The sequence below is a fragment of the Trichoplusia ni genome, chromosome 15 (genome assembly GCF_003590095.1).
Source record: "Trichoplusia ni isolate ovarian cell line Hi5 chromosome 15, tn1, whole genome shotgun sequence".
In the NCBI taxonomy this organism is placed as follows: Eukaryota; Metazoa; Arthropoda; class Insecta; order Lepidoptera; family Noctuidae; genus Trichoplusia; species Trichoplusia ni.
In genome coordinates, this window is record NC_039492.1 from 5,790,788 (window position 1) to 5,806,888 (window position 16,101).

Here is a 16,101-nt window from a genome sequence, read left to right on the forward strand (position 1 = left end):
GCGCGAACTGAACAGAACAAAGCTCTGCGAACGTAAGCGGCGTCGCGGCGAGCGAGACCAAGCGGAAGAACAGAAGCGAGCGCGAGCGAGCGAGGCGAGAGCGTGCAGCCTGGTGGCGTACCGCGCCGCGCGCCTGCGCCTTAAGGTGCGCCTGCAGGTGCAGGGGAGGGTGGAAATAGCGGCAGGGGTCGCGGACGCAGCGGCCCTTGACGGCGTCCATGCACACCGTGACACAGCCGTCGTCGTGCGCGGCCACGGGCGGCGGCGGGTGCGCGAAGCGACACTCGGACTCGGCGCGCTTGCACGCGCCGCGCTGGAACTCCCGGCACACCTGCACCACCACACACCAGCCATGTCCGCCGCTCGCGCCCCGCGCTCATCTACCCTCTGCCTGCCTAGCTAGCGTGTACGATACCAGTGCTTCCGCGTACGATACTCTCACACAACACCGCGATCTCTACTTACTATTTATTTAATACAGCGAGTTACAGAGGTCATTTGTGACGGATTTTATTGATTTCATTTTGTCACATAATACAATTTCATATTCTGTATTGACCTCGACCGGACGCCGCTTTGTATTGAATTGTAGATAAAAGTTCGAATTAGGCCTAATATGTTTTTCAAATCAACGATTTACGCATCCGTCGCAACATAATTTTCATTATTAATTGATCAGCAAAGAATTTCGTGTTTCTAAACTCTCTAAGTCAAGTTCGATAGACGACTGTGAAGCTTTCGGCACGTCTACACTGTTAGCGCAACTCGGCGCAACGCAGGTTGGCGACAGCTCGCCATAGTCACCTGTTGGGCAAACACGAGCGTGCGCAGTTTGCGCCGAGATTGTGCTGACAGTGTAGGATCTTCACCAGAGGGAGAAAGCGAGTGCTGCTCGCGAAGCGCACACGCAGACGCACCGGGCCAGTGCGGCCGCGCGCCACAGACACACGGGGACGGACATACGGCACAGAGGCCCAAGATTGCTACGGGGACCGACATACTTACCGATATTTATAAATCGCTCTCAGTATTGCAAGCACTGCCACAAACAGAGCACACAGTCAAAATGTCAGCTTTGCAAAAACACTTGTTTCAAATAAGTTTTCTCAAATTTCATTATCGCTAAGTTATAAAATGAAGCTTTAAACTAAATTTTTAAATGGGAGCGGTTTATTAATACGGGTTTAAACTTGACATATTTATTATTAGTACTGTAACACCTATTGTGTTAGATAAGGAATAATTGGACCTCATTTTAAGATTTGCCTATTTATTGTTAAGAATTGATCGGTCGGTCCCCGGCATATGTGGCAACATGGGGAAGCGCTACTCGAGTGTAAACGGCCAGTTAAGGGGATAGGTGATGTGCATAATGCTTACCTCTAAGCGGTCGGTGCGCGGCAGTTTCTGCTGCAGCACGGGCTGCTGCATGACGCCGAGCGGCGAGGCGGCGGCGGCGGCGGGGTCGTGGCCCAGCACGGCCGGCACCAGCTGCGGCGCGTAGTACTGCGCGTATGTCGAGCCCACGCCCGGCACACCCGACAGGTACGGCGACGTCGCCTGCACACCACACCAACACTAACACTCAGTATACTTGTACATTTACTCAAGCATTACTCGCGTTGTCATCATTTTACAGCAAATCATGTTGCGTTTAAATCCACAACGTATTGCATTTAGAAAAGCCCGCTTGTTAAAGCTCGCTTTCAAAACAACAATAACAGTTAGCCAACACCGACATTAAAAAAATATATTTACTTAAAAATACTCATTATCCAAAAATTTGTTAGCCAAACAAGCACATGCAATTTTAAATACAGATTGAAATATTAAATAAGCATACTGTTTATCCTGTCAAGCTATCCACCGGCCACCAGAAGAAAACAAAGGAAAGGACGGACAAGGATCGTTCAGGAGCAGAATGTTTCGTTAGCTGTGCATAACGGTGCTGGAGGTGTTCCTATCGTGATCACAAAGGAGGAGGCGTGAGGAGGCTGGGGAAGCCGGTGGTGGTGCGTCGCGCATGGCGGCGGCGGCAATTACCTGCGGGGCGAGCAGGGCCAGACTGATCGGGTCCAGTGCGGCGAGGTGGCTCGCGGCTGCGCCTGCACCGCTCACGCCACCCACCTCAAGACAAAACCACACAAACACGCTACTCATCGTGCGAGGCAAGGCCCGCGCCCGCGCCACCACGCTCACCACCTCGACGTCGCTCTTCGCATCGACTCGCAGCCACCTTGTACTGGAGCGACATGACGCTCTTAAGCGCTATCGCTGTTTCACTACTGTAGCGTTGTGCCTGCACGTCTGGCTACTAATTGCAATTGCATAAGCTCGCAGCACCGAGGCGGTGCGAAGAGAAACACCGAGGAGTGTGGGGCCGCGTTGTTAGCGACAGTGTGAACAGTGAAGGGGACGATGTCCGGTGATTTAATTTGCATTACCGCTAATACCCAGATCATACACATGTGAGTAAGTTTGGAGAGTAGTCATGCCACTTAAGGAACGATTCGTACAATCATGCTCAAGCAGTGAAGAGCGATCGGCCTCAGAGCGGCAAAGTTTAAGTTGTGCCCGTCTATAAGAAGACTATGTATTCTATAAAAAGAGGTCACTGTTTGTTTTCAATTGTTATTACACACTCGAAACTAAACTTTAGATTAAAGTGAGGTCTAGCCGCAGGAACGGCCGTACCGTCTTAAAGAAAGTCAGTTACTATTAACTTTTAACATGCATACGATTAAGTTTGCAAGAAAACTTGAAGGATACTAGTGTACTTATAAATATGTATTTTCAAAAGTTTAGACCTAAGTTAAAATTAGTATTTCTCTAACTACATAATTATGAAGATTGAAAAGAGGCACAACTTAAACACGATACGTTTAAAATTCTACGTGTTTCAATAAATAAGAACGCTTATAAAATTACAGAGTAGCAAGTAACACCGAAAGCTGCATATTGCGTGCATAGAATACCTACATGGGTGTCGAGGTCCGATCGCTCGAAGCTTCGGTAGTGAACAGAAGGAGCGTAGCGTGGGTGACTCACCACAGCTGGGACTTGGCCAGGCAGCACCTGGCCCGGCGTCAGGCCCATCTGTTGCATGAGTGCGTTCTTGAGTGCTAGGTGATTTCGGCCGTTGATAAGCAACTGATCTTTCAGATGCTGCGGTGGATGGAAGTACTTGCAAGGTGGCTTCTCGCGGTTACACCGACCCTGGAATCACATAAACATGTTCGTTAATTTCGATATTACGAAATACCAAACAAAGTAAGCTATGTATATTAAGGATAAACACTGTACTGTGTAGGGCCCGCTGTAATAGCACATTTGTGGAAAATGCAATAGATATGAGAGCTTTACCTATACCGCAGGTAACCGACATTTGTGGTCCCTGAGAATAGACGAAAATGGCGGACCTCATTCGATATCATTCCGATAAGCAATATGTGTAGCGGGCGCGGTTTCGGCTCAATATCGGCCAAATGTGCGGAAATCCCTCCATGCATCACAATTGCCGTGAGCCGGGCACGTAGCCACCAGAATCCTCTACTCGATTTTTCCTTATAACCGCGTCTTAGGTGGTGTCAGATATTTGTGAGGCATGTCGGGGGCGGGCGCGCTCCTCGTAGCGCTCATTTTCGACGTCAATGAGGCGCGAGATAATTGCCTTTCGAAATCGAAGCCCTCCGCCGCACCCGTCTATGATGATTTATTTACATCCGTGTAATTAACTGTCGCACTACGTGACGGGAAGAGCTTCACGGACGTTTTATCGTCGCACGCAGAGCCTCCTCGGCCATATTTTATTCAGTGAAAAAACGGAAAAGCGCTTATCGCAGTTTCAAAGAAAATACGTATACAAACAAACGCCATCTGAATATTCAGTACTCTACTTGGGGACTCCCTCGTTGATAATGTCCGCGAAACAGCTCTGGAGTGATTTAGTGAGTAACTTTTGTAAAGCATGGCCGATGATATCACGAGAGTACTTTTTAGGCGTATCTATACGTATGTCGGTCTATCAGTAAACAACGCGAAGCGTGAATCTTTGAGTGCGAACCGAATCAGACGCAGACATGTTCCGAATTTTCTCAGTTATTAAACTTTAGCGATGCGTGCTACAACTAGCTGGCGGAAGCAGTCGGCTGCATTTAGATTAACTTGTTACTGGCAGGCATAATGTTAGTTGGACGGTCCTCTCACAGTTTAAGCTCGGGATAAAGTTATTATTTCCTGTTACTCCGTGCCGTCTACTTTAGCCGAGTTTCGATTCGAACCAACCCATTTGTGAAACTTGAATGGGTGATCACGTTTCATCATTAGGTACTATGATAACTCGGTTAGGTTTATCAAAGTTCTATTTATTAGCTGACGTAGTTTGGGACAATACGCAAGATAAGTTTATAGTTTAAACCATCAGTTATTACTTAGGTAAACTATTATTGTGGTCTAGGTTTCCAAACCACTGAGTTCGAGTTAGTATTTAGTAACTTAAAGCGCAACTTAGGCATACTTTACATAATGTGGCGAATATACATATACAAGTGTGTTAGTGTCGGTGAGCGCAGGCCGCTGCAGGTGTATCGCAGCAGCGATTAGCGTGACGGATGCCCGCGCGGATACAAATGGCCGGTCGCCTCAGACGGATGACCGCGCGCTCGCCCCGCCAAACGCATTACGACACATTAATTGCTCTTCGATCACTACGCCTCTACATTTGTTTATTTTATATTTCGCTTGTTTAAACAGTGCTTTTATTGCATGTTTTTGTACTTTCAAATTAGACACATAGCATATGAAAATACTTTTAACTAGATGTATTGCTGACCAAAGAGAAAATTACTTTTAAGTAAGAAGACTTTCTCAGTCTTAACTATTTCTGTTAAAACAGACACAAAAATGTGTAACAAAAGTAGTAGTTGTCCAAATGAAACCCGAAAATTAAACAAAAACTTTCAATATGGCCTATTTGTTCGGGAAGGGCAACGGGAGGGTCGAACGAGCGCAGGGTGGGCAATAACCGCCCAAAACTAATAACATTTTTGTGTGATAGTGGAGGAGCAAACCGAGCGCGCTACCCTCGCTATGTCCTTTATAACACAACAATGCGCACTTGCAATACAATAAGGGGTTAGCTGAGAGTCAGTTTCATCACTGCCTTCCTTCCTGGAGATAAGGAAAAACATATAACGTGCGAGGGGAACCCTATATGTCTGAGCCAAACGACACGAATTTCAAGATGAATATACCTCATTGTGACTTGGCACCAGAGTCCGATTAAAGCGAAAACGACATCAATGAACTGAGACGCTTGTGTCTCGTTAAGGTAAGAGCAGTAAGGCGGCCGAGAGCTCTCCGGAACTATGACGTGTATAACGAACAACCCTCGAAAGTAACGGCGTCCGCCGCGCGCCGCCAGACGGCACGCGCCGCAGACCTTGTTACACCACCATTGCATCATGCTGCCAAATAGAACCTCTTCCGCTTTGTAATGCGAAAACGGCAACAAGAGGCTACCACGTTATTACCAAATAATGTGAATTAGACTTTGACCAACTAACTCGTAAGGAAGTTATGAATGACCTCTTTGGCGCTTGGTGTATTATTGCTGTTGCCAACAAAAATGATTATTAACTATAGAAACGTTACAAGTTGCGTTACATTTAAAAAATATTTTTTTACAAAATGTTTCTGTTTCACACACTGTATATTTTATCATAATTTACACACTGTATATCATACTTTACAAAATCGTTGCAATTTCAGTTAGTTAATTGTATATCGATTCATTATTTATATGGCGTCACATGCAGATGTCTTAATTAGAATACAAATCCAGCAAATAGAACACAAAGATGCGCGCGCCAGACGAGGCGTGCGGTCGTTAATCGATTAGAACGTTCGATCACGATTGATGTATCGGTGACACGTCGTCGACGCTCAGCGATGCGTGGTCAGCCGTACGCACAAGCCGATCTCTACTCGTCTATTTTACTACGAGGCGAGCGGACACGCGTCGGGATAAATCGACACACGAGGAAAACAATGAGGTAACGAGCCGATGAATGACACGCTCTTGTAGCAAAACGGTTTGGACTCCACTTGTACGCACGAAAGTAGGTGCCAGAAATATTTAGAGACAGACGGAAATAGAAGCGGCCGATGAGACGTGCCAACTCCTGCAACGAGTAGGCAGTAAGCGCCCGCGACACGTGGCCCACACATATTGCTGCAGGTTTAACATTCATGTGGCATTTCAAATTTCCACGTAGACAGTTTTCATTTCGGTCTCGTGCTATTCAATATTTCGTTACAAGGACTGGAGTGATTCCAGAACCAAGTCATTGTGAGAGGTTTCACCAATAATATAGAATGTCGTAATGAATTTGAGTGATAGAGGTGTCACGATCACAAAGTGTCCAAAATCTGAAGCCGGATGGCGCAAATAATTTTTTCGAGAAGCCAGAACGAGGAAAAGGTGAAATCTAATTTGCAAAATTTTGTGGTCGGGAAGGGAATTAGGTAAGCAAAGTCAATTCTGAGAGTAAGTAGAATTTGAATTTAAAATGATTTATAGAGGCACTGGGGAGTGGCTAATGAGGCGTCATGCGAGAGGGGCGCGTGTTTACGCTTGGCGCTCCTCAGCGCATATTTTTTATCGCGGCCTCTGGGCGGCGCCGCCCGGCGTGTATTGCTGACGTAACTAACGTCGAACACGCCTACCAGACAAAATAATTAGCCACTGTCTAATTGACATCGAATTGATAATCATTACTGCCGGTTAGGAAATTAATTTAATTTTGTAGAAAGCGGTGTGTCCAGCGTTACAGTCCTTCAATGTCGCCGCAAACATTGAATCAGATAGACAGACTTTGTTCAGTGATATCACCTTTTACAAAGGAAAACTGGAAATGAGTTTTCGATTCTCTTGTAATTCATTAAAAACTGCATAATAATAGAATAGTTATTGACATTCGTCCACGTAATAATTTCAATAACACTTACAATTATGTAGGTCTGAGCGTTAACAACGAGTAGCCCCTACCTAGACGAAAAAAAAGTTGTGGCAGCCTTAAAGTAAGAATTAATTCAGTCCGGTGAAGTTCCCAACAAGTTTGCATCGCGGTGCCGTAGCTTAACGTTAAAATATGCATTCGTGCACGGAGTTATCTCGGCCACTTTTGCCGTTGCCGCCGGCGAGCGCCCGCCGCGCGGTCACTCGTTGTTTATCCCGGCTTTAATATTAGTTGGCCACTTTAAACGTTAATGTCGAAGCTTAGGGCTTTTAACTGTCGCGAAAATAACGTATGCAACAAAATCCTTGCAATTTTTAACAATTAACAAATAAATGTAGAGTAAACAACAGTGTAGCGTCGTAGGTGGGTGTCGGCGTCGGCCGCGGGGTCCTCGGGGCGAGATTAATGCAGCGGAAGCAGGCGCGACCTCTCCAGGTGTTTCATTAAATTGCGCGCGGCACCTCGGCCGGCTCGTACGCCCATTATGAACGCTGCAAGCTCGAGGGCCATTCGCTTTAAGAACGCCCGCGCCACTTTGTAACAGCCTTAATGAATCTTGTTACTTATAGGCTCGCGTAAATTGCCTGTTTTACTAACGTGGCGAGGGGTGAAAAAACATTAGGTCAGTGAATACTTTCGTGAGGAATGCCTTTAGCGCTCGCTGAGAGGTTTTTGTTTTATAAAATTACTTTCTATTTTCAAGGATGTCATGAATAATCAAATGAAATAAGAAACCGTCTTAACACAAGATAGAGTCAAAACTAATAAGAACTAACCTCTTGATAATCAGGGCTTGTTTGCACAGGATCAGAGGATCTTTCAGAAATAGCTGAAATGTTTTTGAAGTATGGTTATTGTACTTATAGCAGTGAAAAAGTAAAGAAATAAAAAGCTTCTGCATGAAGACATTTCTAATTTTCGGGTAAATCACGCAAGGTCCAAATATCTACTATGAACCTATTTTGAATGCTCCAGGTAAGCAACCAAATGGACTTTCAAAGATAATAGTTGTATACAAGAAGTGATTATCACGTTAAGTAATCTCAGTATATACATATTATACGTACCGAGTAAACATATAAGCTATGTTGTGATCATGTTACGAATGAATCACATCGGGTCCGCTTGCACGTGTCACGTGCAGTCTAGTGAAATAAGCGTGGCGGCTGAAGCGTTAGTGTGCGACGTGCCACGACATGAGACGGCCTAGCCCGTCGCGCCCGCTCCGATTAACCAGTTTAACCCTGCTGCTGCAGTAATTAGTCTAAGCAGCCAGACGGAGCACATCACTCGCAAGTGCCGGTACTCTCTTTGACTTTCTTGCTTATTTAAGGGGTTAACTCGTGCTCGGATTTCGCCGGCCCGATCCGCACACCACAGCTAAATTAAGCCACCTCCGCTATTCCACCTAAAAGCAAGCTTAGGCTAGTCTAAACCCACGTAGCCACTCAATGATAATTAGGTCATCCGTTGCTCTCAGAGCCATCGCTATACAGCTCCGGAGATCGTGTTAGACTAATTACAAATTGTGAAAGACACAATAGAACTGGTTAAACATAGAAGATTTTTGACTTTCAACATCGGTTATCTGTTATAGTTGCAGACAACAATAGTTGTATCACAACAAAGGTTTCTAGGACGTTTCCGTAACGGTATTTTCTCTGCTTTTGTACTGAAGTTAATAGAAAACGTTGAACGATATCGGGTTCTTTTCACAAAACCTTGGCGTCGGCGAATGGGATAGTTAGTGTCTATCTTGTATCTACCACTATGCAGCTTATTTTGTTAAAACAGCTTCCGACCTCATTTATATCCGTGTTGTATTTTATGTGACTTTAATTTGCGTTGTTAATAATGTATTCTATGTATTTATTTCATAAATTTCATACTGACCTTGTTGATTCAGAATTATTAAACGAGAGTTTAATATGGAGAGTCCTCATTATTATTTGTGAAGACTAATGCTCTATGCCAATATAATAAGAATCTAATACAAGAGGTGCCGCAGCAACTAATACTAATCAGTCGTTTACATAAGTGTCTGTGACTGAGGATTCGTTTACCTCGTACGCAATGTAAACCGCTTGCGGCAGTGTTTACATAATTCGTTGTAACATATGCTTCATCCGGTACAAACTGTAAAACATAACAATTCTAATTGTTTGATTGAAACAGCTAACACAACCATTGAAGTAAAAGAATAGAAATATGACGTTAGTTGTTTAAACTAAAATATTTGCATGGTATTTGTTTGAACTACACAGATTTTGTTTGTCAAATGCCGAATGTTTGAGTATTTATTCAATATCGATATAACTTTTCGAGATTTAAGAATAAACCGCGATTTGCCGGATGGCAATAAGTGGGTAGATCTATACATAGGTGTCTTACCGTCATTACTAAACGACGATCTGTTTGAATGATCCCACATCGGAAGTTTTGTCGCAGAATACAACATCAAAACCGAAGCAGATAAAAGGCGATAAACGCGTAGCGAACTAACTACAAAATAAAGAGCCTTTGCTACGTACGATAAGGGAACTTTAAGAGGAGTTTTCGGGCTCGGGTCGCACCGATAAATTGGGCGGCACTTAATTATGATCTCGGGCGGCATCTTGCAGGCGGCTAATGTCCCGGACTCGTTTAATGCGCGAACTTGTAGTCTCAGCTCCGGCGGGCGTGATAAATCTCCATCTGTGCCCGTGCCCGACCCCTACCTTCAGCGTAACGCCTCGACTCGACACATACCCGTCTGGAGACCGTCGACTTTCGGAAACCAACCAAGCTATGAATAATAAAATACCACATAGTGCCTACCATCGTGAAGTAGTATTCGTTTTATCTACTTTACTTGATTATATTTGAAGACTAATTTTTTATTTAACAATTCTTCAAATCAAGAGAAATCATTACTGCGGGTTTCAATTTTGTTTGTAGCTGAGAAAAAGTTTATCGAAATAACGACGGGCAATTATTTATTGTACTAATTCTAAAAAACAAATGAATTCAATTCCTGAGAAAATTAATTGGAACGCAGAAATCTTTTTAATTACTGTTTATACTGAGTGTCATATAAATTAGCACTGCTTTCAAGATAAGATGTGAGTTTTCCGTTTGGTCCACGGTGCGTGCTCCCGAGTATCTCATTTGTAAACAAAATACAAGGAGCCCGTGCATATTTCATTTACTAAGCCTTCAAAGCCAGTAAATATGTAAGCATAAATCAATTTTCTAAACGGAGTGAAATTATTAACCGCGGTGATTTACGATGCTAAGCGAAACTTTGTTCGCTCTACATTGCCCTTTTATGTTGCGAATGTACGTAATATAGAGAATGATTGTGTATGGCCGGGTACATTAGGAAGAGTGGCACTGTGTTATTGCATCGTGTTACGTTAATGTCGCGAAGGTTGGTGTCGGGCGGCTCAGGGCGGCACGGGGCGTAGGGCGCAGTCGGCGCCGCATTATCTAGGTATAATTAAAGCGGGCAAGACGACGGCGAGACGTTACGCCCGTCCTAACGACTTTTATGGCGTATGTAACATTGCCGGCACATAAAATAAATGTGCCGCCTCCCGCGCCTCGATATAGCACTGTATTCCCTGATTAATCGCCAAAATGTTTGCTCACACGCTATACGACTGCCGTTATTTAGTCTATACCTCTACATAATGAGGTAAATATTGGAAAATGTTTTTCTTTTCCCTTACTGACACTAACGTAGAATCATGATGGCTCTCGAAGTGTTGGATGAGAGTATTTCCTGAAGTTTATTTGTTAAAGTTTGTGCAATATATGTTTCTATTTGGAAGGGTTCAGTAGTTTTTTCTTGGGAACACAAAATGCCGAGTATAAAAAGGTTGTTTACTGAAAACATCGAAGGTCGTTGATGTCGAGAGCTAGTGGATTTGTGCGCGTGTATGTTTACAGGTGAGTATATACGTGTGTGATGATAGTTTTTTTTTCAGAATTGTTAATACACACAAAACTTTTAATTCGAATATCAGCTTAGGATTTCTGTATCAGAGGGTGACCACACAGCCGGTGTGCCTCTCTTGAAGTCCCTCGAGTCCAAGTACAGACCCGTCATTTAAATCTCTATACGTCCACATTAGCTTTATAGGCGACGGGGAGCTTTCTCCAACGTAAGCGGGGCCTGAGTGCACTTTTATTGAGGATGAAATACCGTAATTGCCACTCGGCGCCAAGCCGTGACTGACGAGTTTTGTACGTGCTAATTGTGCCACCTCATCTATAAGGTCGCATGACTGCCACAGAAAGGTCAAAATATACTCTACCTACTTAATACTGGGTTGTGCGTTCAATTAACTCAGCCACGTGAAATGTAACGTTCCGAATACTTCTATCAATAAATAATCTCATCCATTGACAACCAACATATGCTGGAGAAGTTAGATACATAAGAGATATTCAAAACAATAACCTTTTCATATCTTTATCCCCTAACAGCCATAATCTTGACAAATGACGGTCTTTCGAGCAAAGTCGGCACTACAGGCCGCATTGACAAACTCCAAATAAACTGATACCAATATATAAATAAGCATAATATTTGATGCTTTATTGAGTAGAGGAAATACGAGGGAAATAGTTTCCTGGGTCATTACGCAGGTCATCAATCAAGTGTGGGCCTGCAAGGTTTACTTTTAGAAACGTACGAAGTGGATCAATTTGTGTGGCAGTCGATTTCCGATAGCAGCTATAGAGACCGAGGCGGGTGTTGTAGCCGCGGCGCTGCCGTGTGTCAGGTGAGTTTCGCGTGGTAGTAAACGGTTATAAACGGCAAAGGCGTGATGCCGGCCCTCGGTATGGAATGGAGTCGAATGCACGATATCTGCATTGTGGGGCGGCGTCGCGGCGCCAGCGGGTCTGGCGTCGCGGCGGCGGCGCATACATCAGGCACGCGACCGCCGCGCCGCCGCCGCCCCCGCTCTACCCCACATCGTCGCTAGACCCCTCACCAATTATCATAGTTTTGTTCGTTTTTTCACTGAATTAATGGCTGTTTTCAGACAAACACCCTGATTGCTGCAAAGCTATGCAATTACAAAATACATTATGTCGAAATAAATAAAACTAAAAACTTTAGGAGTTGTTTTTACACAGAAGTCGATGTCGTTATTTAAAAAGAAGTAATTTACTTTCATAGGAAGTAAACTTTCTGACAAGATATTAATATCAACAGACACTAAACTTGCCTCCAATCAAATATAAGTAATTTAATCTTGTTCGACTACCTGTATACTGTATTTAATCGCGTAACTAACCTGGGAATAGGTACATATACGTTGCACAATATATTTGCAAGTCATTTCTTAGAAGAGTTAGTTTAAAATCCACATCGGGTTGACGTCTCGTTACGTATGCGGCGAGGCAGGCGGCGGCGCGGCGGCGGGCAGGTATAGCGCAAGGCGTCGCGTCCACATTGCGAGGTGCAGCGGCGCGCTCCCCATTATCCTATGCAAATCCGGATTTCCCAAATATCGTGGTCCGCCGCGGGCCACCTCGCTATCGCGGCTATTAATAACGCGCCGTGTTACAAATACGAGCCTCGGAGTTGAGCCGTTTAGTCCGTCGACGAAATACACTAGCCGTATGTTACTTTATACGCTCACGACTCCATGCTAATATTAAGTAGCGCTGCGCCGTATTTTCCAATTTGATTAAATCCTTTTCCAATTACGGCGCTTGGGATAGGCGTTTGTTTTTATGATAGCTTTAAGATATAAGTTTACGGGCGAATGTTGTTTGTGTAGTATTTTTATGTTCGGATTGCAGTTTATTACGGGCAAATAGTTGCTATAAGATATTTAACGAATAGTTTTTTTATCTATTCATACTTTAACAGAATAAATCGTAAAATGTATCGTAATACAAGCGCAAGCTTAATTATCCCCCCCCCTTACATAAACACACAGTTGGATACGTAATACTTACGAGTTAATTTGTAAATGAGGAAACTGTCTTGCCAGGTCGGTAATACGTGTTCTCGCGCGGTTCTACCTTTTACTTTGTTACGAGGGTGCTTCAGCAATAATTTTACTAAATAACTTTCTATACTTCAGGGGAAGTTCGTTTAATATTCCACTAGGTAAAGTGTTTATCGCGCTAATCTCATAAAACAGGTTAGCCGAATGAAGGGTGCAGATCATCGCGCCGAGGTCAGAGGATGGGGTCAGGTCGACGCGGGTCAGCCGCTGAAAATAATCCCTTGCCGTTGGGGCGAATTAAGTATAATTCGTTCACTATAAGTACGTATCGATGTAGGTACGTGGGATCGAATAATTGAATTGACAAAAACAATTATCTGCTTTGTGGTGGTTCAGTGGATAGGTGGGGGTTTCAGAATGGGCAGGGAAGAATAGAGCAAACGGCTTGCACTCGCTCCTTGTAAGTTTTTAGAAGAACGTACTGGATAATTAGATTAGAGGGGGGCGCAGAGCGAGTCGACGGCGATGCGCAAACCGACACGAGTTTTTCTTATTAAGTCCGCACACGTTAACATTGGAATTTATATTGAAAGCGTCCAATTAGTGAACAATTTTATCGTTCAATTAAATTTATACACACAACACTTGCCCCGAGAATTGTTAATTTGTGGAATAGTAAAATTTATATTTTACATTATTGTCTCCACTTTGTATAGATTTACAATTTTAGGAAGTATCGAATCATATCGTCAGTTAATTACTAAGTAAAGAAACAGATAAATGAGAATTACTTAATTAATTAGCACATTATTTATTATATTGGTATTATAAATACCAGTGTAATTAAATAGTCACCAGTAGCATCTACGAGACTGAATATGATATTAAAAAATAAATATATGCTCACCGACTGCAGAGAAATATTGTAGAAATGTTGGTATAGATACGCGTAAGTTTACAAGTCGTCCGCACTGATAGACCGTGGACTACAGAATGGACAGCGGCGACGTCCACGTACCCTCACAATTTAATTAAATATGGCTTCAGATTAACTCGGTAAGGCTTCATACAAACTATTCTGTTTCATATTTCCCACCCCCGACAGAGTACAGACAGACAGACAGTTTGCGCCTCAACTACTTTGTTAATATGTCACTTAAATATAAATACATACGTTTGCCGCATAGTGATTTTTCTACCATTAAATTATATCACAGCATTCAAATAAGATTACCTGAAACAAAAAGATTACACAATTAGTCGGATCACTCGATTTGTTTACGCTAAAGTCAATTAGCCTAAACAATGTCGCTAATAATAACAATGAAAGCAGGAGTGACGAACCAAAGTTACTTGGGTGTACAGTCTTGACTTTGATAATAATGGGTTTCGTTGGAGAGCCGGGCGAGAGGGGTGAGGCGGCTTGCGATTGTATCCGATGATAAACATCGGCCGCCCGCCGCGCTATCCAAGACTCGGCGCTAATTAAACAACAACGGAGAAAATTAATTTGATTGTTTCGGAACTACGCCTCTTTGTTGCGAGCCTACCAAACGGTTTACCTAGGAAGTGTTCGGCTGATGCCTCTCAACGTCGTCGATGAGACGATTTTTCACTGTAACACCATTTATATTGTGTACCGAAAGTACGGTAAGCGAGCGCGCGACGGGCCCCGATGACAAACAAGAACAGACTGAAGTTAACCGTTTGACACCTAATGGAAGGCTTACAAGTGCAACGATCGATGATCGTTACGTGTACGACAGCTTAATATAAAGTAAACATGACGTCAACTTAAAAAGTGATTGCTTCAATCTGGTGCCCTAAAATAAATTTACGACTACAACCTATTTTGTTACTTATCCTAACGGTAAGTTTGAGATTGAGTAATGTAATCGAATACTCCGTTCAGCTCCAAGACATAATAATGAACGCTGAAGTTACCCCGTGCGGCAGACACATGTGACAAATGACAAGTGCGTGATGTGGCTTGAAGGCCGAGCTACGAACACACACACGTAGACGCTGTCAAGGCTTGTTCCGGCCACGGATCAGGTACCCTGGTATCGCCTTACACTACGCACACCCCATCTACACACCGCCTTCCCCGTCGTTATTAATGACACGCAATAATTAATTAAAGCAACGCTCAGATATTCTAGTCGTCACTAACGTATGTTAACAAGATCCGATATCCCCGCAGAGCGTAACAAGATCATTATATTATGCCCAGACGAAATACAGTTATTGTCATCTACACTACTGTAAATGAATAATTTATAGGGTTAACGCAGAGTTCGGAGCTTCGGGTGTCAATTAAGCAAAGTATTTACGAAACGCCCTCTCAATAAATAAGTTAGGGAATAGAATTTGGAAAATTAATCGTGAATAGGCACGGGGGTTGGACAAAAACTTTAATGCGTGCTCGGAAACCTTTCGGCGTGAAAAGGTGGAATTACATGCGGTATCCGAGTAGGCCAACTCGTTTCCGAGCGTGTGAATTATTTACGCGGCGCCGAATGCGGGCGAGAGCGGCGCCGCTCCGCAGATATATCGGAGACGGCAAACTTTTAGTTTACCCACAATAAGTTGATTCGATTTAATTTGACCAAAGAGTAATGTTGCTGAATAATTAAACGGGTAACTTTATAGCGTTGGAATATGTTGAAACTTTCAACTACTTTGTGTATACATGTTGTTGGTAACTAATTTGTTTGTTTTCTAATTTATTTCAGAAGTTGATTTATTTACAAGTTTTTACATTTGGTGTTTTTATTATTTCACATTATCGTCATCATGACATAATCACCAATATCGCAATACTAAGCCCTAAACTGTTTCTCGCATGTTGAATACGCATTGCAATCATGATGATGATATCAATTCATACAAATCCATATTAACATACCTAAATAATTCCTTGGATTAAAATCATGTTAGCCAAATTCAAAGTCAAATGTTCAAGAGAGCTTGAAATGTAGATGTCGGAAGGGTCCGAGTGTCCGAGCAGCCGGGAGAAGCGACTCATTAAAGGATGCGCGGTTCATCTCATTCGGGGCAGGACAAAAACGGGCCGCTGTCCGTTACGGTGTGGCTCGCAATTAAACAAGAGACCGAACGACGACCGTTCA

The 16,101-nt window shown here is 43.5% G+C and overlaps 1 protein-coding gene across 10 annotated transcripts in view; it reads right to left on the reverse strand.

The window, feature by feature from the left end:
* LOC113501159 (protein muscleblind) overlaps window positions 1–16,101 on the reverse strand; it is a 95,082-nt gene that overhangs the window by 6,613 nt on the left and 72,368 nt on the right. For 3 of the 10 annotated variants that reach the window (XM_026882208.1, XM_026882205.1, XM_026882204.1), the window contains 3 exons: window positions 2,980–3,216; window positions 2,044–2,127; window positions 1,381–1,578 (listed from right to left, as the gene is read on the reverse strand). In XM_026882208.1, the coding sequence (XP_026738009.1) occupies window positions 1,381–1,578; window positions 2,044–2,127; window positions 2,980–3,216 (519 nt within the window). Of the gene's footprint in view, window positions 1–121; window positions 332–1,380; window positions 1,579–2,043; window positions 2,128–2,979; window positions 3,217–16,101 lie in introns of all 10 variants that reach the window. The other 7 variants (XM_026882212.1, XM_026882211.1, XM_026882213.1 and 4 more) reach the window with 6 other exon arrangements.